The sequence below is a fragment of the Tursiops truncatus genome, chromosome 21, assembly GCF_011762595.2.
Source record: "Tursiops truncatus isolate mTurTru1 chromosome 21, mTurTru1.mat.Y, whole genome shotgun sequence".
In the NCBI taxonomy this organism is placed as follows: domain Eukaryota; kingdom Metazoa; phylum Chordata; class Mammalia; order Artiodactyla; family Delphinidae; genus Tursiops; species Tursiops truncatus.
The window spans coordinates 25,771,948-25,794,828 of NC_047054.1; the positions used below are offsets into that span (position 1 = coordinate 25,771,948).

Consider the following 22,881-nt stretch of genomic DNA (forward strand, 5'->3'; position numbering starts at 1 on the left):
TGTTCCTTGTTCATATGGGGAAGCTGACTTACCAGTTACACAGCCGATGTTTTAACCCCAAGGGAGGGGATGAAAGAGTGGAAAGACAGCATTTTTCTTGCAGGAATTCAAGTTTTAACTTTTGTTCCCATTCCATTGGTGAGAGCTTAGTCACAGGGTCACACCTATTTGCAAAGAAGCCTGAAGAATGGAGGCTCCCGCTGGACAGTCGGGCTGAAGCTCGGGCAGGTCTGTGATAACAGGAGAAAGTGGAGGATGGAATGTGGTGGATGGAGGCCTAGGAACATCTCCACCCCCAGTCCCAGTGTTGGCACCTTCTCTGTGGCTTGCAGTGACACTTTTCCAAGGCTCAGTTTTCTCATTTATACAATGAAGGATTGGGGACTTCCCTGGCAGTCCAGTGGTTAAGACTCCACGCTTCCACTGTGGAGGGCTCAGGTTCAGTCCCTGTTTGGGGAACTAAGATCCTGCATGGTGCTGCCAAAATAAATAACTTAAAAAAAAAAAAAGATTACTGCACATGATGTTTCTAACCTACTTTATTATTATTTTACTTTTCATTTTATGTTGGAGTATTAGTTGATTAACAATGTTGTGTTAGTTTCAGGTGTACAACAAAGTGATTCGGATACCCATAGACAGGTATCTATTAGTTTTCAAATTCTTTTTCCAATTAGCTAACCTACTTTAAAAAAATTTTTTAATACAATGAAGGATTGGATAAGCTTGGTGGTTTTCAGTTTTGTGTGTGTGTGGCAGAATGTTGTTTATTAAATAATTTTTAAAAACAGACACTGCATGGATTAGAGATATAAAAACAGAGCTGATCTGTTTGAATCACGTGGGGTTTCTGTCTCTGCTCTCCACTCCCCTCACCCCATCAGTGGCCCATGGAAAGCTATTTCAAGCATTAGAGCTCTGTGAGGCAAGATCAGGCTCACCGAGTGAGACGTTCTCCTGGCTTCCTTCCAGCTCTGGTATTTTTGAGGCTCTGCGCACTCACCTGTGTTCCCTGCCCTGGGCTGGTGCACAGCTGGCAGCTGGGGGCTCATACCCAGCATGTATTGGTGGAGGAAGATGGAATGAGCCCTTGCCCTGGGTCTCCAGCCTCACCTCATTTCCTTTCATCCCTTTTCTGATTTTGCGACATATCTCTCCTTTCTCCTAAGGCAAGTCCGTCCCTGGACAAGGGGTCTAGGTGCCCGCCGTGGAGCTCAGAAGGCGTGTTCCGAGGTGCCGGGACACCACCGTAGGTGGCCTCGTGCTCCACCCCTTGGTTGGGGACGTGGAAATTCTCAGAGCACACGGGCTCCCTCCCCAGGCTAATACTTTTGCTAACCCTCTTGTCTCTTCTGGGCTGCCATTGGCCTCACCTGGATTAGGAGCTCAGGCTCTGTCAAGGTTATAGACCGAGAATGTGGACATGCTCAGCGCTGACCAAGTTTGTGAGTGACCCCCAGGGACCAAAAGGGGACACGCCTCCCCCCTCTGATTTTTCCCTACCCCAGTTATCCTCAGAATTCTCAAGAATACAGACTGCCATAGGGAAAGTTACCTAGGGGGAAGAGAGTTCCTTTTCTTTTTTTTTTTGCGGTACGCGGGCCTCTCACTATTGTGGCCTCTCCCGTTGCGGAGCACAGGCTCCAGAGGCGCAGGCTCAGCGGCCTAGGCTCACGGGCCCAGCCGCTCCGCGGCATGTGGGATCTTCCCGGACCGGGGCACGAACACGTGTCCCCTGCATCGGCAGGCGGACTCTCAACCACTGAGCCACCAGGGAAGCCCTAGTTCTCAATTTTTAAAACGAAGGTAAAGATTAGTTCTGACATTTTAAACCAGTGTTCATGGCATGTCAAGGGGCTTTGATCAGTTTCCTATTGCTGTTGTAACAAATCACCACGAACTTAATGGCTTGAACAATGGAAATGTATTATCTTACAGTTTTGTTAGATCAGAAGTCTGACATCAGTTTGGCTGAGCTAAAGTCAAGCTCGGTCAGCGAGGCTGCCTTCCTCTCCGGAGGGTCCAGGAGAGAATCCATTTGCTTGTCTTTTCCAGCTTCTAGAGTGCCCACATTCCCTACCTCATGGCTCGTATCCTTGTCTTCAAAGGCAGCAGTGGGTACCAGTCCTCACATCAAATCTCTCACCCCAGTTTGCATATGTTCTCTGCTTTTAAGGACTCATGTGACTGGGCCCATTGGATAATCCAGTGAAATCTCACTGAGAGGTTGCAGTTTTCATCACATCTGCAAAATCCCCTTTGTCATGTGAGGTAACATGTTCACAGGTTCTGGGGTTTAGGGAATGAACAGGGCTCTTCCCTAAACTTTTCGCTCTTTTGCTCCTTCCTTTATCTGCCACAAAAGTTCTGAGGACAGAAACCTACGACAAACAGGGTTTATCTTTCCTCATAACCTGGTCCACTCTTTCTCTGTTCAGGCTTCCTTTTCCTTAAGGGATGTTTCTTTTTTCCCTGTGTTTTCTTTTTTAAAATTGATTTACCATATTATATGTTTCAGGTGTACAACACAGGCATTCATAATTTTTAAAGGTTATATTCCATTTATAGTTATAATAAAATATTGGCTATATTCCCTGTGCTATACAATATATCCTTGTAGCTTATTTATTTTATATATAGTAGTTTGTACCTCTTAATCCCCTACCCTTACCTTGTCCCTCCCTGTTCCCTCTCCCCACTGGTAACCACTAATTTGTTCTCTATATCTGTGAGTCTGTTTGTGTTTTGTTCTGTTCACTAGTTTGTTTCATTTTGTATTTATTTAATTAATTTATTTTTTATGTTTCATTTTTTAGATTCCACATATAAGTGATATCACACAGTATTAGTCTTTCTCTGTCTGACTTATTTCACTTAGCAGAATACCCTCCAAGTCCATCTATGCTGTTGCAAATTTCATTCTTTTTCATGGCTGAGTAATATTCCATTGTATATACGTGCCACACCTTCTTTGTCCATTCCTCTGTGGATGGACACTTAGGTTGCTTCTATATCCTGGCTATTGTAAATAATGCTGCTATGAACACTGGGGTGCACGTGTCTTTTTGAATTACTTTTTTCGTATTTTCGGATAAATACCCAGGATTGGGATTGCTGGATCATGTGTAGTTCTACTTTTAGTTTTTTGAGGAACCTCCACACTGTTTTCCATGGTGGCGGTACCACTTTACATTCCCACCCACAGTGCACCAGGGTTCCCTTTTCTAAGGGGTCTGTGTGGAGCGATGGCCCTTGGGTGCGTGTGGAGCCCCCTCCAGCCAGCGATATTCGTAGCTGTCTGTCTGGCTTCTGGCTCCATCTGCTACCTTGGGGCCCAGGAGCAGCAGTTTTCTCTTTGCTGTCGCTCCCTGTGGAACTTCTCAGCTGGGATGAGTTACAGGGTGAAGGACTGGGCTAACATTCCTCCCTCTCCCCGGAGTTGTCAAAGGCCCTGGGGCCTGCCGGAGGGTTTGAGTCAACATCAGGAGACCAGGGCAGGCAGGCAGAGAGGATGATGAGATGGACTTGAGTTGCAGCTCCCCAGGAGCATGAGGCTTAGCCGGCTGGAAGCACAGGCTGCAGCTAACAAGAGAATATTTATTCTTGTTCATTTTCAAGTCCTTGGCTTGGGTCCAACTGGTCCACTGCCCAAGAACTAGATGCAGGAGGAAGGCTTTTTTTTTAAGCATCTTTTTTTTTAAAAAAAAAATTTATTTATTTGGTTGCACTGGGTCTTAGTTGTGGCAATGGGCTCCTTAGTTGTGGCATGCGAACTCTTAGTTGCAGCATGCATGTAGGATCTAGTTCCCTGACCAGGGATCGAACCCGAGCCCCCTGCATTGGGAGCATGGAGTCTTATCCACTGTGCCACCAGGGAAGTCCCAGGAGTCTGGACTTTTAATGCCGGTTTTGGAAGGTGGGAGCGAGACCCACCTGTGACAGGTGTCACCCTTATTCCCCTTGGAGGGTAGGAGGACTGATTCCATCTGTGTGATCACCAGGCTGTGCTCTTTCCTTCTCTCCCTTGACCCCCAAGACACACACACACCCTGAAATGGTGGAGGTGGAGGGATGCGCAGCAGCGTGATGGCTACACACACAGATTCTGGAGCCAGAGCTCCCATGTTTGAACCTGAGCTCCTCCGCTTGCTATTTGTGTGTCTTTGGGAACATTTCTTAACCTTAGTTTCCCTGTTTCTAAGCAATGACAGTGACACCACTTCACAGGGTTTTAAATGAGGATTAAATGACTTAATATCTGTAAAAACAGAAGAGTGCCAGGGCAGAGCCATAATATGGCTTTGTTAAATAATAATAAATGTATATATATATATATATATATATATATATATATATATATGAATGATCTGCTCTATGAGGATAATCTGGAAAGCTGTTCTTTGGTCAGATAGACTTTGGTAGCTATACATCTGTACTAGAAGTTAGAATTAAGTTCTCAAGTTATTCAGTTTGCAAGAAGTCTGAGAGATTTAGCCGAGGCATATTCAGACTACAAAAATAGGTCTGCGGCTGTGGGTTATATTAGTAGTGATATACTTACTAGGAAAAAGGAGGTGACAGCTCTGTTGTAGCCTACATTGGTCAGATCATAGCTATAGTCAGTCCTTCTAAGAGCCTGAGTTATTTCTGGGTTCTTTTTAGTTATACATAAGTTGCCTATGGTTCTGACAGGAAATCAATGCAATCTAACTGTCAGGTTGGCCAAAAGGTTCGTTCGGTTTTTTCCGTAAGATGGCTCTAATAGCACTTAGTTGTCTTTAACTTCATTCAAAACAATTTTGTTAGATTGTATCGTGACAGTTGTCGTATCAGTGTACATTCAATAAAAGACTTATCAAAATTGGTGAATTTTTGTGTAGCCATTTTAATATTGAAGATGGAAGAAAAAAGGCAACATTTTGGGCACATTATGCTTTATTATGTCAAGAAAGCTAAAAACGCAACCGAAATTCAAAAAAAGATTCGTGCGGTGTATGGAGAAGGTGCTGTGATTGATCGAATGTATCGAAAGTGGTTGGTGAAGTTTCGTGCTGGAGATTTCTCGCTGGTTGATGCTCCACGGTCAGGTAGACCAGCTGAAGTTGACAGCGATCAAATCGAGACCTTCATTGAGAACGATCAACGTTATACCACGCAGGAGATAGCCAACATACTCATAATATCCAAATCGAGCATTGAAAATCATTTACACCAGCTTGGTTATATGAATTGCTTTGATGTTTGGGTTCCACGTAAGTTAAGTGGGAAAAAAACCTTCTTGACCCTATTTCCTCGTGCGATTCTCTACTGAAACGTAATGAAACGTTCTGTTTTTAAAACAAATTGTGATGGGCGATGAAAAGTGGATACTGTACAATAATGTGGAATGGAAGAGATCATCGGGGCAGGCGAAATGAACCACCACCAACCACACCAAAGGCTGGTCTTCATCCAAAAAAGGTGATGTTGTGTCTATGGTGGGATTGGAAGGGAGTCCTCTATTATGAGCTCCTTCCGGAAAACCAAGCGATTAATTCCAACAAGTACTGCTCCCAATTAGACCAACTGGAAGCAGCACTTGAATTAGGCACTTGAAAAGCGTCCAGAATTAGTCAACAGAAAACACATAATCTCCATCAGGATAATGCAAGACTGTGTGTTTCTTTGATGACCAGGCAAAAACTGTTACAGTTTGGCTGGGAAGTTCTGATTCATCTGCTGTACTGACCACACATTGCACCTTCGCATTTCCATTTACTTCGGTCTTTACAAAAATCTCTTAATGGAAAAAATTTCCATAAAAGGCACTTGGAACGTTTCTTTGCTCAAAAAGATAAGAAGTTTTGGGAAGATGGAATTATGAAGTTGCCTGAAAAATTGCAGAAGGTAGTGAAACTAAAGCGTGAATACGTTGTTCAATAAAGTTCTTGGTAAAAATGAAAAATAGGTCTTTTATTTTTAGTTAAAAACCGAAGGCACTTTTGGCCAACCCAATAGAATCAACATTCATAGCGAAACCCTCACTCTTTCCCTTATATAAAATTGTCTCTCGATGATAATAAAAATGTGAGGTCCCAGCCAACAGATCAAGTCTTGCCTGAAACATTGAGACCAGTTCTAATTTTGGTTGCCACAATTAGAAAGGAGTACCAATACTGGCAAGGCTGGGGAGGAAACTTGAAATATGACAAATTCGGACTCGTAGAGACAAGCATAGCTGTTAGGCTTAAAGTGAGGGAACACAGGAGAGTCACAAGAGCTGGCTTCAAACCATGGGAAGGGCTGCCATGAGAGATGTAGCAAGATAAAGAACACATTAAGTACTGAGTGTGCTCAGAACTTTCCATTGCATAACCAATTAAATGCCCACAGCAACCCTGCGGAAGTAGACAGACTATTGCATGTACCCAGGGGGAGAGAGGTAAAGTGACCATTGCCAGTGCCCTGATGGATATGTGCCAGGGCCAGGGATCCTAGGCCGTCAGATCTTTCGGCCTCATCTCACCACCACTGTAACGTGATCACAGGATGCAAGTGTAATATTAGAGCTTTCTAATACTGTGTGTGGGAGTTATGCAGTGATTCCCGACCATCAAAGATGGCCAAGCAGGGACTTCCCTGGTGGTGTAGTGGTTAAGAATCCACCTGCCAATGCAGGGGACATGGGTTCGAGCCCTGGTCCGGGATGATCCCACATGCTGCAGAGCAGCTGAGCCCATGCGCCACAGCTACTGAAGCCCACACACCTGGAGCCCGTGCTCTGCAACAAGAGAAGCCACCGCAATGAGAAGCCCACACACCACAATGAAGAGTAGCCCCCGCTCACCACAACTAGAGAAAGCCCGTGCGCAGCAACGAAGACCCAATGCAGCCAAAAATAAATAAATAAGTAAATATATTAAAAAAAAAAGATGGCCAAACAAATTAATGCTTGATAACTATCGTCAAGTGATTTATTGAAAAGACGATTTATTTATGTCCTGGTGGAGAGTGGAAATCGTTAATCTGTGAAGGTGACTTCTGGCTTTGAGATTCTGAATTTCTGTACTTTGGGGTAGAATATACACTTTACATATATTAAGTGATTTTTTTCCCCCTGTATTTTTCACTTCCTCTTACATCCCATCCCCTTCTCCCACTCATGCGGATATTCTGTTCTGGGAACATACCTCTTTTGTTTTATTTATTTTATTTATTTGGCTGTACCACGCAACATGCAGGATCTCAGTTCCCCGGGCGGGGTTAGAACCCGTGCCCCCTGCAGTGGAAGTGGGGAGTCTTAACTACTGGACCGCCAGGGAAGTCCAACACACCCTTTTCAAAAAGAGGGATGTGGTGGCTGGCTGTTTGACAGTTGGGATGTAAGATCATACATACTATTCTCTCTGGTGGTTGAGTTTATCTTTTTACTAAATTTACTAAGGAGATTATGTTACACTCCTCAGAGGAAAACTTGGAAAGATTAGAAGAGGATGCGACCACATCACCTCTCCTCCCCTCCCCTCCAGTTTCTTGGTACCAGGCAAAACCCAAACCCATGAATGTGGGATTTAGGGCTGGGATTGATTTAAGATGAATATTCTGCTCTCCTCCTAGCATGGGGGACTTGATATAGAAATCAGGTTGACTTTTTGAAAATAAGTTATATTTCTTACACACCTGAGCTTGTAAAGAGACCTATTTTAAGCTTGGGAGATGCAGGGTGTGCGCTGAGTCCTAACACAGTTTGCAAATCTGAATTTTTTGGTCCTCTGCTTCCCCCGTGTGGACATAAATGGAAATAAATTCAAGATACCCATTGCCCCAGGAGTGTGAAATTGGACTGGGGAGAAACCTCCCTTAGGAACTGGTGGACGTGTGAAGACCGGTGAGGGCTTATGACCGACCCTAGGAGGGAGTCAGGAACTGTTCTCAGGGGACAGGTTCCGACCTCGTACAAGCTGTCAGTAATTCAAGAGGCTTGCTTCGTATTCACCATTTTTATTTTTCCTGGAGACACTTGGATCCAGTAAGCGAGGGATTATCTGTAGGCTCCCAGTCATGCACCTCTGCAGTTCTGGGCCACGACCAGCACCCATGGGTGCCGTGCCAAGCCTCCCACGCCTCTTCTTCCCGGGTTTGGAGTAACAAGTCTGTGGGTTTCTCCCTTAGCTTTTCACACCCTCTCTTCACCGTCTGTCCCTGAGCTACCACCTCCACACAACTCGACACCATCACGTTTGTGTTCGCCGCATCCCTGATTCCTGGCAGAGGTACAGGGCAGAGCTGGTCCTTTTGTTCTGATACGCGGACAAGGGGAGCACTTGAGCACAAAGAGGGGCTGTGAATCGCCGGGACACCCCTGGCTGGGATCCAGGACTGTCTTCTACCTGCAGCCTACCTGCCTCCTTCCCTGGCCAGCTCCCTCCTGGGTGACTGTCACACTGCCCAGCCTCACCCCATCCCCCCTCCATAGACAGCAGCTGTGGCCTGGGGCCACATCCCAGCCCTCTCAGGAGAGAATGGGTTTGCTGGGCCGCCTCCAACCTGCCCCCTGGGCCTCCACTCTCCAGCTGGGATCCAGGGACCCACAGGCCTGGCCTGACCTCCCTCCCTCCCTCTGCCCCCTCACGCCTCCAGTCGCTTCCGCAGCCTGCGGTCCAGGGCCAGGAGCTGCCTCAAGAAGCCCCTGTTGGGGATGATGCCTCGGTGGTCCTTGACTTTTTTGATGGCCTCCACAAGGGTGAGGCTGTGGTACAGCATGAGGTAGGCCAGCACCAGAGTGGCCGAGCGGCTCACGCCCACGGCACAGTGCACCAGGATCCTCCCTGTGAACACAGACACGAGACATGGCTGGGGACCTCGCTGCGGGCTGGAGGAGGCCGGGGAGAGGGCCCCGTGGACAGGTGGGGAGGTAGACAGGTAAGCAGAGGTGCATGGACGCACAGACTGCTGACGGTAAGAGCCCAGGTCCTGGCCAAGGGGGGAGCCTGGACGGGGTGAGGTGGAGAGCCTGCAGCAGCGCAGCGTCCATAAGCCCAAAAGGGGCTCCGAGGGAGAGGCTCATCGCTAACGCAGCACTGAGCTTTGCACTGAGTTGGGCTTCCTCCTGTGTGCTGAGTGCGTCCATGGAAAACCCTCCTCAATCTCCCAGTCACTTTGGGGTGGATGATTAATATAGTTTTTTCCTATTAAAAATTAAAAAAAATTTTTTTTTGGCCACGTTCTTTGGCATGTGGGATCTTAGTTCCCTGACGAGGGATCAAACCCACACCCCCTGCATTGGAAGTGTGGAGTCTTAACAACTGGACTGCCAGGGAAGTCCCAATATATTTTATACATATATATATATATATATATATATATTTTTTTTTTTCCCCTGATCACTAAAGCAAGACAGGTTCAAGGTAGAAATCATTAGAAAGTATAGAAACATATAAAGAAGCCAACAGGACTTCCCTGGTGGCGCAGTGGTTGAGAGTCCGCCTGCCGATGCAGGGGACACGGGTTCGTGCCCCGGTCTGGGAAGATCCCACATGCCGCGGAGCGGCTGGGCCTGTGAGCCATGGCCACTGAGCCTGCGCATCCAGAGCCTGTGCTCTGCAACGGGAGAGTCCACAACAGTGAGAGGCCCGCGTACAGCAAAAAAAAAAAAAGAAGCCAACAATTGAAAAATATATCGCCCATAATCTCACCACCCAGGTGCAACTCTCCACTCTCTCAACATTTGGGATTATTTCCTTCTTTTTATGGACTGCTTTGAAAAGATGGTTGAGAGAACAGTTTCCTTTCCTGAGCATTTTATCACATCATTCAAGTCTCTCTCTCCACACCCAGGCCCCTGGGCTGTTCTCTAACCCATTGTCTGTTGGTCCTTCCCTCCTCCTTGCTCCCCTCCTACCTCCCGGCTGGCTCAGTGCCCGGTGGATGAAGTCGGCGGCCGCCTGGAAGTGGACGCTCATATCGAAGGCTGGCGAGTCGTGGGCCTCGACACCCAGGTAGCGGATGCCCAGCCCCACGTAGGCCTCGGGTGTCCCTCGCCACCTGCTGTGAGAGGCGTTGAGGACGTGGCTGATGCCCAGGCGACGGAGCTCCCGGTGGTTGTTGGCTATTTCCCTGCATTGAGGAGTGGAGGTTAGGGGGGCGCGGAGCTGGGCACTGGGGCCCCGACCTCTGCCCGGCCAACGTTGTTGTCTCCAGGACTCCACCTCACTTCCTGAGGACCCGAGATAGGCAATGAGCCACTGTCTCAACCTGGAGCAAAGGTGGGGAGTCCTGGGGAGATTTCGCCTTGAGGAGAGGAGACTGAGAGATGGGCAAACAACAGCCGTGATAACATATTGAAAGAATGCTCCGAGACAGAAGGACTTTACTTGATCCGAGAAAAGGACTGACAGGGTTTGTGCTTCATGTAAGGAAGTACCTACCAACGGTGGAATCTAGCCGGAGAAAGACTGGGGCGCCTTGGGAGAGAGGGACTTTCTTCACACCAGGGTATTCAAGTAGAGAGAGGAAGCCAATGGGTAGGGGCTGGAAGTGGCAGAGCGAATCTGAACATTGGATGGGTTGTTGGACCAGCTCACATTTAGTGTCCTGTTAACCATTTTTTTTAATTTAATTTTAATCTTAATTTTTTGGCCACGCTGGGCTGCCTATGGGATCTTAGCTCCCTCACCAGGGGTTGAACACGAGCCCCTTACAGTGGAAGCGCGGAATCTTAACTACTGGACCCCCAGGGAAGTCCCGCCCCCCCATTACTTTAGACTCTCTCTGATGACCAGAATCTTCTTGTGTTTTGCCAGTTACTCCACGCTCATGGTTACCCTGTGGTGGAGGTCACCTTCAGATGTTCCTGTGGCCCGTACCCCTCAGCTCAGCCAACATGATCATATCAAACGTCCTGTCCAGCGCCAACTCCTCAAGCAGAAAGAGCCCTGAACTTGAACCTCCAAGTCCTGGCTCTGCTACTTACGACCCGTGTGACCTTGGGCCAGTCCCAACTTCTCTGAGCTTCCGATGCCTCCTCTGTAACCTGGGGATAGTGGTACCTACCTCACAAGGCTGTCGTGAAGATTAAGAGAGAAAAGGCATGTGAAAAACTCCTCGTAGTCTCTAAAGCCCTTGGGAGAGACAAGTGGGGCCTCCTCTTCCTTTGACGCCCTTCTCTCCATCGACCCCACGCGCCTGAGTGAGCCTCTGCACACGCTGCGGCTTGGCTTGGTCAACCTTTCACCTCACTAACCACTGTTCCCGGCCCCAGTGATGGCCTTGTCTCAGGGCACAATAGGTGGAAGGTCAGAGGAGTCATCTACATGTCCAGCCCTTAGCACTGACGCAATCATACATTTTACTAAATGAACGATATGATTCCTTGAACAGAGTCTGTCTGTCCAGAGTTGAGTCTATCAATAATCCTGTCCAAACTCCCCCAAACCCTCCTCCACTCTGCCCATGCACCCCGTCCCCTCCATCCTCCACGTGGAACCAACAGCACAACTCAGCGCCTCTCTGCCACTCTTCTGCTTTCTTTTTGCGCGCACACACACACACACACACTCAGCTGTGGTCCCAGTCTGCTGGGTACATACTGGTCTCCGAGGTAGAGGCCCGGCCAGACCTCGTCGGCGTGGTTACAGGCCGTCTTGCCCGTGTACAGAAGCCTCTCCAGCTCAAAGACGTTGAGGAAGGGATGCTGGACAGCTGGTATCTCTTCCAGGGCCCCTCTCGTGCGAACAGGAGACCTCGAGCCACTCCGGGAGAAGCGGGCCATAAATGTCACCGAGGCCCAGAGCCAGTTGCCGGGGCACATCTTAGAGGCAGCAGGAACCGTGGCAGCCACGGGGGTGGCTGATGAGGGGTCAGTCTCCAGGTAGCTGCTGCTGGGAGAGGCAGGGATGTGAGACACACCGGAGTGAGTCTGGAGCAGCAGCTTCCCTTCCTGCCAGCTGGGCTGGCCCCTGGGGAGAAGATTCTCCAGGGACGAAGGTGGAGCCTGGCCCCCTGGTGCGGGAAGTGCTCTGGATGGTCTTCTTTGAGCTGCGGCAGCTCCTTTTCCCTGCTCTTTGGCTCTGCCGGGCAAGGAGGTGGGAGAGTCACATGTTCCTGTTTACGGGAGAGGGAGCTGCCGGCTGCTGGGTGTCTGCCCCGCCACTCCACCCCAGCTGCCAGCGCAGACGTAAACACGCACGCAAACATTTGGTATTTGGGTGGCAGGGCCCGCTGCCGGAGCCCTTGCCAGCCGGGATCTGGGTCTCGTCTGCCTGAGGCTGCAGGCGGAGAGGCTGGGGGGCTGGCAGGGGGCTTGGGAGTGGCTTTGGACCCATTCAGAGGGAATTAGCATGAAGACAGTGCAGCAGGGGCTGTGACACAGCACGCCTGCCTCCTCAGTGCCAGAGGGATGGGCTGCTGTAACCCGTTCCTGCCGTCCCTCTGCCTCAGCGATGAGCCTGCTCTGGGAAGTCTATGGTGGGGACGGGAGGAGTAGGGAATAGTGATGAAGGCGAAGTGTCGGTGTTTGAAAACTACTTGCTGATGGAGGAAAGCGCCAACCTATGTGCGCAACAGGCAAAGCATCCTCCTTTGATCAGCAGACAGATATCATTGATTAAACGTCATCTCTCTGGGTCCAGGCAGGGCTGGAGCATCGTGTGTGTGTGTGTGTGTGTGTGTGTGTGTGTGTGTGTGTGTCTGTGTGTGTGTGTGTGTGTGTCTGTGTGTCTGTGTGTATGAGTGGGTGGGGAGAGGAGGAGGGAGGAAAGGGAAGAAATTAGGGATCCTTCCAGGCCCAGGGGCTCAGAGTCTGGAATTAGCATCTGTGTTGCTGGTGGAGTTCAAGTGACCCTACTTAGCACATGGGGTCCTCAATGAGGAGCCTTAGCGGAGGTGCCTCTGACTCTCTGTGGACAGCTGAGCCTCCTGAAAGTGGGACCATGTGTTGAGCTGCAGAGCTGGGAAGGACCAGCCTTTGAGACTTGCCCCGGGAACTTCAGGGCAAGAGCCACGCCCACTCCCTCCTTCCTCCCCCTCCTCCTCCTCCCCTTCTTCCTCCTCCTCCTCCTCCACTTCCTCCTCCTCTTCCACTTCCCCCCTCCTCCTCCCCTTCTTCCTTCTCCTCTTCCTCCTCCTCCCCTTCCTCCTTCTCCTCCTCTTCCTCCTCCTCCTCTTCCATTTCCTCCTCCCCTTCCCCTTCTCCTCCTCTTCCTCCTCCTCTTCCACTTCCTCCTTCTCTTCCACTTCCTCCTTCTCTTCCACTTCCTCCTCCTCTTCCTCCTCCTCCTATCCCTCTTCCTCCTCCTCTTCCTACCCCTCCTCCTCCTCCTCCTTTCCCCCTCCCCCTCCACCCTTCTCCTCTCACACTGTGATCCTGACCCTCTGAAAAGGTGGGCTGGTCTGAAGGATCCCCCTCCCACTCCCTGTCCTCTTCTGCCCCAGGGACTCAAGGGAAAGTCCACAGTGAGAGGCCATCTTTGTCCTGCCCCCAGCCCGCTTCCCCACCCACGCTCTCAGCCAGGGCCCAGCTCTCCCCATCCCCCCATCCCCCAGGGCCAGAAGAGATCTAGCGCTCACAGGGCAAAAGGAGCAGAGGTCTTAGGATCAGGACTGGTGAGGGGAGATGGGATCTTGGGGTGTTTAGGGAGAGAGGTGGTTTTCCCTGGCGGGTCAGAAGGAGCACAGAAACAGAGCACGAGAGCCGTCACCACCACCACAGCTATCAGCTTCAACATCATCACCACCGTCATCTACTTTTCCTCCGCAGGCCTGAAGACCCCACCATCTGGTTCCCAAACCACCTTTCCTGGAAACAGATTCTGCCGCCTGTGGGAAGCTGAACGGTGCAAAGAGAGCGGGAAGCAGACCAGGTGTAGCAGGAGCTCCGTGTGACTCTATTTCTCCCCATTCCGTCACGGGGTGCCCCCCTGGGCACCCTCCAACCCCATCCGCAGGCTTCTGGGGGCCCTGGTCCGCCTCCCCCCTCCTTCCCTCTGCTGTCGCGGTTGTAACAGGTTCATGGCTGTCGCCCAGCCCTCGCCAGCCCAGACAGCCTGGCGCGGAGGGCGGAGGGAGGGAGCCCAGGCGGGCCCCGCAGGTTCGCTCCCAGGCCCCTTCCCCCCGCCTCGGCCCCCAGCCCCGGTCCCCGCGCCTCGCCCACCCGCCCCGGCCCCGCTACCTCGGGAGGCGGCGCGGGTCTCAGTCCCGGAGGCAGATCGCCGGCTCAGACAGCCCCACGGCCATGACTCTGCCGCCACCGCCGCCTCGGCTGCCAGCGCCAGACCGGTTGATGAATTAGCATCTATTTTTAAGCCATGACACGCACGTCGAAGCAGGGCTGGTATCAGTGTGCGTGTGTGTCAGCGACACGCAGGGACACAGCCTCACACCCGGTGGCCCGAGTGGACACGCGGCGTGGGCCACGCAGCCCGCACCCCCTGCGGCCCCGCCTCGCAGGCATGCTAGTGTGTATGTGTATTTTCGGAGCTGCGCCAATGACAGGCACTTTGCCTAAAGCTGACATTATGTAAGTCGTCCCAGACTGTGTCTTGAGCACACACGCTCCTCCCCAGGCAGCGTTAATTAATTACACAGACACGAGGATGATTCCCACTTACTTGTACATTTCTCCTTCTCCGAGAACACCGTGGTACAGAGAACTATTGTTCGTAACCCTGATCAGTATTTACTATATACCACGTGCTTCACATATCTTAGCTCATCTTATCCTCACCACAAGTCTGTGACGGAGGTGATATTGTTATTGTACCCATTTTAGGGAGGAGGAGACGACGAGGCACAGAGAGGCTAAGTGATCTGCCCAGGGCACGCTAGGCATCGCCAGAGCTGAGCTTCACACCCTGGCTGCCTGGCTGGGAAGTTCAAGTCCTTAAGGGCTTTCTGAACAAGTGTCCCCCGCACAATGGAGAAGGCACAGTGGATTTCTATCCGGAAAGCCATTTCGGGCAGCTCAGCTCCTAGTGAATTTCCCTTTCCTCCACTCCTCAAGAAATTCATGTGCTGATTTTTGGGATACATAGCCTCACTTGCCTTTCTACCGTGAGCACCTTGTAGGCTCCAGTATTGTAAACACTTGGAAGGCAAGGACAGTGTTGTGGTTCCCGGTGCCCAGCTCACTGTGTGATGGGGAGGTGGGGGCAGTAATGAATGTTATCAGGTGATGCTTTGAGAACCAAGAAGACTCGGACTCCAGGAGAGCTGCCTGACAGGAGGAAGCCAGGAAGAAGATGAGGTCATGCTGGACCTGGCTTAGGATGGGTAGGCGGTATCTACCGTAGCTGAAATCAGGATGGACTACATTCCCAGAGGGATGGTAGATCAGGCTTTGAAATCTGAGTCAGAGAAAGTGACATAATCCCCAGTTCAGTTCCATCACAGGGTGTCCTCGAAGAGTAATTCCCCCCTCCACCCAACCTTTTCCTCCTTAGAGAAGCAAACACAATTCCTCTCTATTTTCCCTGTGCCTTCTTGGTATGGCAATTTACCTGAAGACATGAAATCCTCATCATTTAAAACAAAAAACCCTTCAGGGGTTCCCTGGTGGCGCAGTGGCTAAGAATCCGCCTGCCAAGGCGGGGGACACGGGTTCGAGCCCTGGTCCAGGAAGATCTCACATGCCGCTGAGCAACTAAGCCTGTGCGCCGCAACTGAGCTGAGCCCTAGAGCCCGCCAGCCACAACTACTGAGCCCGTGTGCCACAACTACTGAAGCCCGCGTGCCTAGAGCCCGTGCTCCGCAACAAGAGAAGCCTCTGCGATGAGAAGCCTGCACACCGCAACGAAGAGTAGCCCCTGCTCGCCACAACTAGAGAAAGCCCATGCACAGTAACAAAGACCCAATGCAGCCAAAAATAAATGAAATAAAATAAATTAATAAACAACCAAACGAAAACCCTCCTGGGAAATTTGAAATGTAACCACGGAAGCCCCAGTTCATAGGGTTTTAAAAAATGTATTCTTGTCATTAAAAAAAAATTTTTTTAGTCAATAGGCAGTTTCTCTAAGACTTAAAAAATCTATCTTTGTTGGAGTAATATATCTTTACATATAATCCTATTTTAAGTGTAACTCATAAACTGTTTATAGCCAGATTAAAAATTAATCTATATTTTAATCAGTGACTCTCTTTTTATATTTATTGTGTTTACTAGTATTTAAAAAAATGATTTCCACATCTTCTTTTGTGTTTTCTATCTGTTGTGTTTTCTCTTTCTTCTTTTGTCCTTTTCTTTCTTTGGGTGAATTTATCTAGTGTTCTTTATCCATGTTACTGAGCTCTGTTGATTTGAAAGTTAACGTCTACATTTAATTGGCACTTTTATGCTCTCCCTGAATAAGACGAGGATTTTTATTTTAATTTCCCTCAGAAACACTTTCTTTCCCATTTTCTTTATTATTATTATCCACTACTTTGAAACCAGTTTAAAAAAAATTTCTTTGTTTTAGTCATCAATCACATAAGGCACGTAAGTTAAAGAAACAATGCATTCTGCAATACTTATACACAAATAGCGACCTTCTACTTATTGTCTTCCATCCATATCGCAAGGAAACATATTGAACAATTTCAGGTATTAAAATTTTTGTACCTCTCAATATGTTTATGTTGCTATTTCTTAATTTTTCAGTTTTAGGAATTATCTGTTAATTTCTCACTATGAATGCTGAGGGTTTACTTCTCTTCTATTTCATACCTCCAAGATATATATAAACATTCCCTCTATGCATTTTTTATATGTACAGCTATATCATAATTTTGTTATATAAGTATTCAGTATTTAAGATATTACAACTATGTAATCCTTATTCACACGTTGAATCGTGTTGTTTGTTATGATTACTTTTTTTTCTTACGTGACTTTGTTTTCCCTTCAGTTAATAATTATTTTTTTGTGTTTCATTGCTCAATTTTCAATGGATGTCTTACTAATTCAGCCCCACACTTTTCCCCAATTGCCTAAATTTCCTGTCAGTAAACATATCAGTTATTTTCTCAGTATCGTTTTTTTCCATAAGTCTTTTCTGGAGCCTTCTGACTTATCCCCATCTGGATAGGTTGCTGTCAACACTAGTGAAGAGCTGTTACCCTGGGATCGATCTCCTTTTACTCTCATGCTGGGAATTCCCTTTGCTTCTGGAAGCCCTGTTTCCTGGGCATCCTCTGTTCTTCGTATGATACCACCATACTCAAATATCCCTGATATTGCCCCAGTCAAGAAAGGCTCTGTTTTACTTCTTTAGAGAATAAGGTTTATTTTTACAGGGAAGGAGCCTGATTGCAGTGATTGGAGGTCTGTGGAGTTTAATTTATTTTAATTAAATTAATTAAATTTAATTTAAACAGACTTCCAATGCAGTCTATGTTTTTATTTATTTTTATTTTTTTAAACATCTTTATTGGAGTATAATTGCTTTATAATGATGTGTTAGTTTCTGCTTTATAACAAAGTGAATCAGCTATACATATACATATATCCCCATATCTCCTCCCTCTTGCATCTCCCTCCTACCCTCCCTATCCCACCCCTCTAGGTGGACACAAAGCATTGAGCTGATCTCCCTGTGCTGTGCAGCTGCTTCCCACTAGCTATCTATTTTACATTTGGCAGTGTATATATGTCCATGCCACTCTCTCACTTTGTCCCAGCTTACCCTTCCCCCACCCCGTGTCCTCAAGTCCATTCTCTACGTCTGAGTCTTTATTCCTGTCCTGCCCCTAGGTTCTTCAGAACTAGTTTTTTGTTTTTTTTTTTTAGATTCCATATATATCTGTTAGCATATGGTATTTGTTTTTCTCTGACTTACTTCACTCTATATGACAGACTCGAGGTCCATCCACCTCACTACAAATAACTCAATTTTGTTTCTTTTTATGGCTGAGTAATATTCCATTGTATATATGTGCCACATCTTCTTTATCCATTCATCTGTCGATGGACACTTAGGTTGCTTCCATGTCCTGGCTATTGTAAATAGAGCTGCAATGAACATTGTGGTACATGACTCTTTTTTGTGTTATGGTTTTCTCTGGGTATATGCCCAGGAGTGGGATTGCTGGGTCATATGGTAGTTCTGTTTTTAGTTTTTCAAGGAACCTCCATACTGTTCTGCATAGTGGCTGTATCAATTTACATTCCCACCAACAGTGCAGGAGTGTTCCATTTTCTCCACACCCTCTCCAGCATTTATTGCTTGTAGATTTTTTGATGATGGGCATTCTGACTGGTGTGAGGTGATACCTCATTGTAGCTTTGATTTGCATTTCTCTAATGATTAGTGATGTTGAGCATCCTTTCATGTGTTTGTTGGCAATCTGTATATCTTCTCTGGAGAAATGTCTATTTTGGTCTTCTGCCCATTTTGGATTAGGCTGTTTGTTTTTTGTTATTGAGCAGCATGAGCTGCTTATAAATTTTGGAGATTATTCCTTTGTCAGTTGCTTCATTTGCAAATATTTTCTCCCATTCTGAGGGTTGTCTTTTTGTCTTGTTTATGGTTTCCTTTGTTGCACAAAAGCTTTTAAATTTCATTAGGTCCCATTTGTTTATTTTTGTTTTTATTTCAATCTCTCTAGGAGGTGTGTCAAAAAGGATCTTGTTGTGATTTATGTCATAGAGTGTCCTGCCTATGTTTTCCTCTAAGAGTTTTATAGTGTCTGGCCTTACATTTAGGTCTCTAATCCATTTTGAGTTTATTTTTGTGTATGGTGTTAGGGAGTGTTCTAACATCATTCTTTTACATGTAGCTGTCCCATTTTCCAAGTACCACTTATTGAAGAGGCTGTCTTTTCTCCGTTGTATATTCTTGCCTCCTTTATCAAAAATAAAGTGACCATATGTGCAGTCTATGTTTTTAATTCATCTTCCAGAGATACCTAGAGTTGCCAGTTCCTTGGCCTTTTGGTTGCTCTGATGTGTAAATCAGATTGATCACCAATGTTCCCCAACCGACTTGCCTTCTCTTCAGCATCCAATATTTTGTTGTAACTGAAATAGTTCCTGTTCTTTTCATTCTGGTGGGTTTTATGTTTTTTAAAAGAGTCTTTCAACTGTCATTTTTGTGGGGTTTCAGGAAGAAGCAGAATTAATTTTTTTTTAATATGCTATCTTTCACCAGGAATGACAGCTGGCTTTTGAAAACACACACAAAAAATGATTGATATTCTAATTTTTTTCACATGCCATATTTATCTAGCTTTACCAGCATGTTTTAACAATTCTTTTGCCTACTCTTGCTTCTTCATCCTGTTCATCTCTTCTAGGTCCTTTTTTTCCTTATTTTGTAGTTCTTTTTGTTAGGGACTGTTAATAGTAAATTTCTAAGTGCTTGAATGTCAAAAAATTTCTAATTTGCCTCAACTTGTAAATGATATTTTGCCTGACTTTAGAAATTTAGGTTCCCAATTATGTTTCCTCAGCACATCAAAGATATCATTTCATTGTCTTCCAGCAGTTATTTTTGCTGATGAGAAGTCTTTTTTCTTTTTTTTTTTCCAGTGTTCTCATCATTAGTTTATTGTAATCTGCCTTTTCTCTTCGTTGGCTTTAAGTTTTTCTCTTTATCCTTGTAGAATGCTGGCTTCCCAGTTAGTACCCAAAAAGCCTCTTGGTAACACAAAACTGAGTTTATTGCTTATTAGAGTAAGGGAGAATTCTAACTTGCCAGGTAGCATCTCCTAGAAGGAACTATAAGACCTGATCTATTGAGACTTTCAAGTCTGGTTTAAGGTGGGTCTTTCATTGCAGGGACTTGATTGGATTATCATAACAGAGGAGTTTAGGATTTGTGGAAACAGCAAAGTGAAAATTTTTGTTGTTGTTATTTTTGTAAAGGAAAGTACAACATGTATTGCAAGTGTCAAGCAAGGAGAATGGGCAACTCATGCTCCAAGATGAAGATTTTGAGATGAGGCATTTAGAGTCTTGGAATGTAAACTGTGTGTTGATCCTTTCTGGAGTTGCTGGGCCTTTTGACAAATTTCTATGATGAACTATTAAGTTATTTGCAACTTTCATCTTCTTGGACAAGAGTCACCTGGAATAGCAAAATGATGCTAATTAAGATAGCAAAATAGTAAAGTCATGCCAGTGCAGACAACAAACTGTGTGTGGGGTCTATTGCTTTGGTTTTCATTGTACTACCTTGTAGCCATTTTTCAGCCTGAGCTGAAGCCATTAGTATCCGGGCATGTAATCAGTCTAGATCGTCTCTGCTATTGGAGGTATCACAATCATGTATCAAATTTCTGGGAATGGTTGGTTCATTTGCAACTTTTATGTTTTTGACAAGAGTCACCTGGGAGAGCAAAGTTATGCCAATGAAGAAAATGAAAAGGAAAGTCACCTTGTTGTTATAGAATTAATTTGTGTGGAAGAGATGGTTTAGCTTCTCAGTGGCCAAGTTATATGGAAGTAGATTACTTTATTTCTCACTCTTAGTGTTCTGTAGTTTTATGAAAAGTATTGAAATGTGATTTGACACAGGCTTGGGTGTCCTCAAGATGTGGTTTCCTATAGAGGAACTGGTGAGAGAGAGAGAGAAAGAGAGAGAGAGAGAGAGACCCCCAAATGGAAGCCATAGTCTTTTCATAACCTAATATTGGAAGAGATATCCCCTTACTCTGGGGTATTCTATTTATTTTGAAGAGCGTCACTTAAGTCCAGTCTACACCGAATGGGAGGGAATTAATTTCCACCCCATGGAGGGAGGAGCATCAAAGAATTTGTGGACCTATTTTCAAAACCACCACATTCAGGGAAGTAGTCTGGCTTCTATCCTCATTCCCTCCTCCATTTTGCCTTCTTCCCATTGTGTGTAATGATGTTAAAAATTATGCTTTATTTTTCATTGTTTAGTATAAGAAAAAATGATCTTGCCCATCTTTTTCTTTGATAGCTTACTGTTTATACTTTTCTCCAAAATATTTTTTCCTAAACTTAACAATGTTTTTTGAAGATCATTTGTTTGCAGTATAAAAAATACTCTTCATTCTCCTGTGTAGTGATACCATAGGATATTCAACCAATACTCCACTGATGGACATATGCTTTGGTTTCAATCTCTTTTTACCATAAATAGGGTTGCAAGGAATATTCTTTGGATATTATTAAAAATTCTGAATAGTGGGTTTCAGCCCATTGAACTGTGGAATGGTAGCTTAGTTTAGTTTAGCCAAAACCCTGTCTCAGGATTTTGTTCTCAGAAGACAGTTCATATCTGAGTCCAGGACCAAATGTGTTATAAAAACTCAGGGTTCTGGTTTTTTTTAAATTTTTTAAATCTTGGCCCCTACATTTTTTTTTTTTTTTTTTTTTGCTGTACTTGGGCCTCTCACTGTTGTGGCCTCTCCCGTTGCGGAGCACAAGCTCCGGACGCGCAGGCTCAGCGGCCATGGCTCACGGGCCCAGCCGCTCCGCGGCATGTGGGATCTTCCCGGACCGGGGCACGAACCCATGTCCCCTGCATCGGCAGGCGGACTCTCAACCACTGCACCACCAGGGAAGCCCCTTGGCCCCTACATTTTATTTTTATTTTTATTTATTTATTTTGGTCGCACCGCGCGGCATGTGAAACTTCCCCAATCAGGGATCAAACCCATGCCCCTGCAGTGGAAGTGCAGAGTCTTAACCACTGGACCGCCAAGGAAGTCCCAATATAGCTTATTCTTTTAACCAGTGACCCAATCAAGGTTCACAGATTACATCTGGTTGCTTTGCCTTTTGAACACCATGTTTCCCCACCATTACATTGGCTTATGAGACATCCCTGGCCAGTTGTCTTAAAGGATGTCCCGCATACTGGACTTGTTTTATCATAGTGTCATTTGAATTTTTCCTTTATTCCTGTATTTTCTGTAATCTTAGAGTTCTGTCAAAAGCTGTGGGTCTTTAAACATTTTGACAAGAACCCTCATACATGGCGGTGTGTACTTCACATTAGAAATGGCACTGTACTTTTCAAGTATAATTTTATATTCCTATTTTATTAAACATTTTTATGTGTTTTCAGCTGGGACAAAGCACAACAATAGTGTTTTTTTCTTTCATTTTAATTTTTAAAACTTTTTTGCAGATTATATTCCATTATAGGTTATTACAAGATATTGGATACAATTTCCTGTGCTATATAGCAAATCCTTGTTGCTTATCTGTTTTAGGTATAGTAGTTTGTATCTGTTAATCCCATACTCCTAAAATAGCCTGGCAGTCCAAATATTGAATGAATGAATGAATAAATACAAATTTAAAAGTTATGCCCAATGCTGGTTTGCATGAAGGGGAGTGTGGTTGAGAGACACCATGAGGAAGATCATCTTGACATTTTTGTCATAACGGTCAACAACCCCCCCACCCCCGGTGTTTAATTCAGCATTAGCTTAAACACTGGAAGTCTACTGTGTGCAGGGCACAATGCTTACCTGTCAATCTTCTTTATTCATTTTAGCAACACAGATTCCAGAGATGAGGAAATATAATCACTGAAGAAAAAAGCTTAAATGATCTGTAATTTGGCTGCAGAAGGGAAGATTGAAGAGAAATTCAGAGATTTTTTTTTCCTTTTTATCGACGTATCCTCCATCCTTTATGAGGTCTGATGTGCTTCCATATTAGAGCATAAAAGTAGGTTAAAAGGACTTCTAGCCATGTGTGTCTGTTACAAAATGTTGCCAGCAATACATACTTGTAATGAATAAATAAATAGTGTAGCTTTAAGCCAGGATTAATTTCTTCAACCTGAAATGGTTTAAGTTAACTTCTATAGTCCATCAGGTTGAGGCTCTCAGTGATATTTTTAGGGCTTTTCTGTACTTCCGATTGCAGGTTCAGAATAAGTAACAAAAATTAATTTAGCTGAATCTTAATTATCCATGGGGGCGGAAAGTTGGGAGCTTAAA

The 22,881-nt window shown here is 46.1% G+C and overlaps 1 protein-coding gene and 1 long non-coding RNA gene across 6 annotated transcripts; one reads left to right on the forward strand and one right to left on the reverse strand.

The window, feature by feature from the left end:
* Positions 1 to 7,964: 7,964 nt before the first annotated feature.
* On the reverse strand, positions 7,965 to 14,416 carry DUSP26 (dual specificity phosphatase 26). Of its 5 annotated transcripts, none has more exons than XM_073798715.1 (5): positions 14,147 to 14,285; positions 13,546 to 13,804; positions 11,568 to 11,855; positions 9,881 to 10,095; positions 7,965 to 8,807 (listed from the first exon to the last, which is right to left on the reverse strand). In XM_073798715.1, exons 2-5 carry the CDS (start codon positions 13,716 to 13,718, stop codon positions 8,608 to 8,610), a joined length of 876 nt encoding a protein of 291 aa, XP_073654816.1. In that variant the 5' UTR covers positions 13,719 to 13,804; positions 14,147 to 14,285; the 3' UTR covers positions 7,965 to 8,607. The 5 variants fall into 5 exon arrangements, with proteins under 5 accessions (XP_073654816.1, XP_073654815.1, XP_033704709.1 ...); XM_073798714.1 differs by having other exon boundaries at positions 11,568 to 11,858; XM_033848818.2 differs by lacking the exon at positions 13,546 to 13,804 and having other exon boundaries at positions 14,147 to 14,416.
* LOC141277514 (uncharacterized) lies at positions 13,265 to 22,519 on the forward strand. The gene is made up of 3 exons (XR_012329017.1): positions 13,265 to 13,358; positions 13,736 to 13,838; positions 22,431 to 22,519. It is a non-coding gene; the product is annotated as an uncharacterized lncRNA (long non-coding RNA).
* Positions 22,520 to 22,881: the final 362 nt, after the last annotated feature.

Excerpts from the sequence above, each read along its gene's own strand:
- DUSP26 (XM_073798714.1), bottom strand. The coding sequence starts at position 13,718 with ATGACGGTGGTGATGATGTTGAAGCTGATAGCTGTGGTGGTGGTGACG. Across the intron at positions 10,096-11,567 it reads GGCCTCTACCTCGGAGACCA|GGAAATAGCCAACAACCACC; the intron begins GTATGTACCCAG and ends TCCTCAATGCAG. Across the intron at positions 8,808-9,880 it reads GGCACTGAGCCAGCCGGGAG|GGAGGATCCTGGTGCACTGT; the intron begins GTAGGAGGGGAG and ends CTGTGTTCACAG.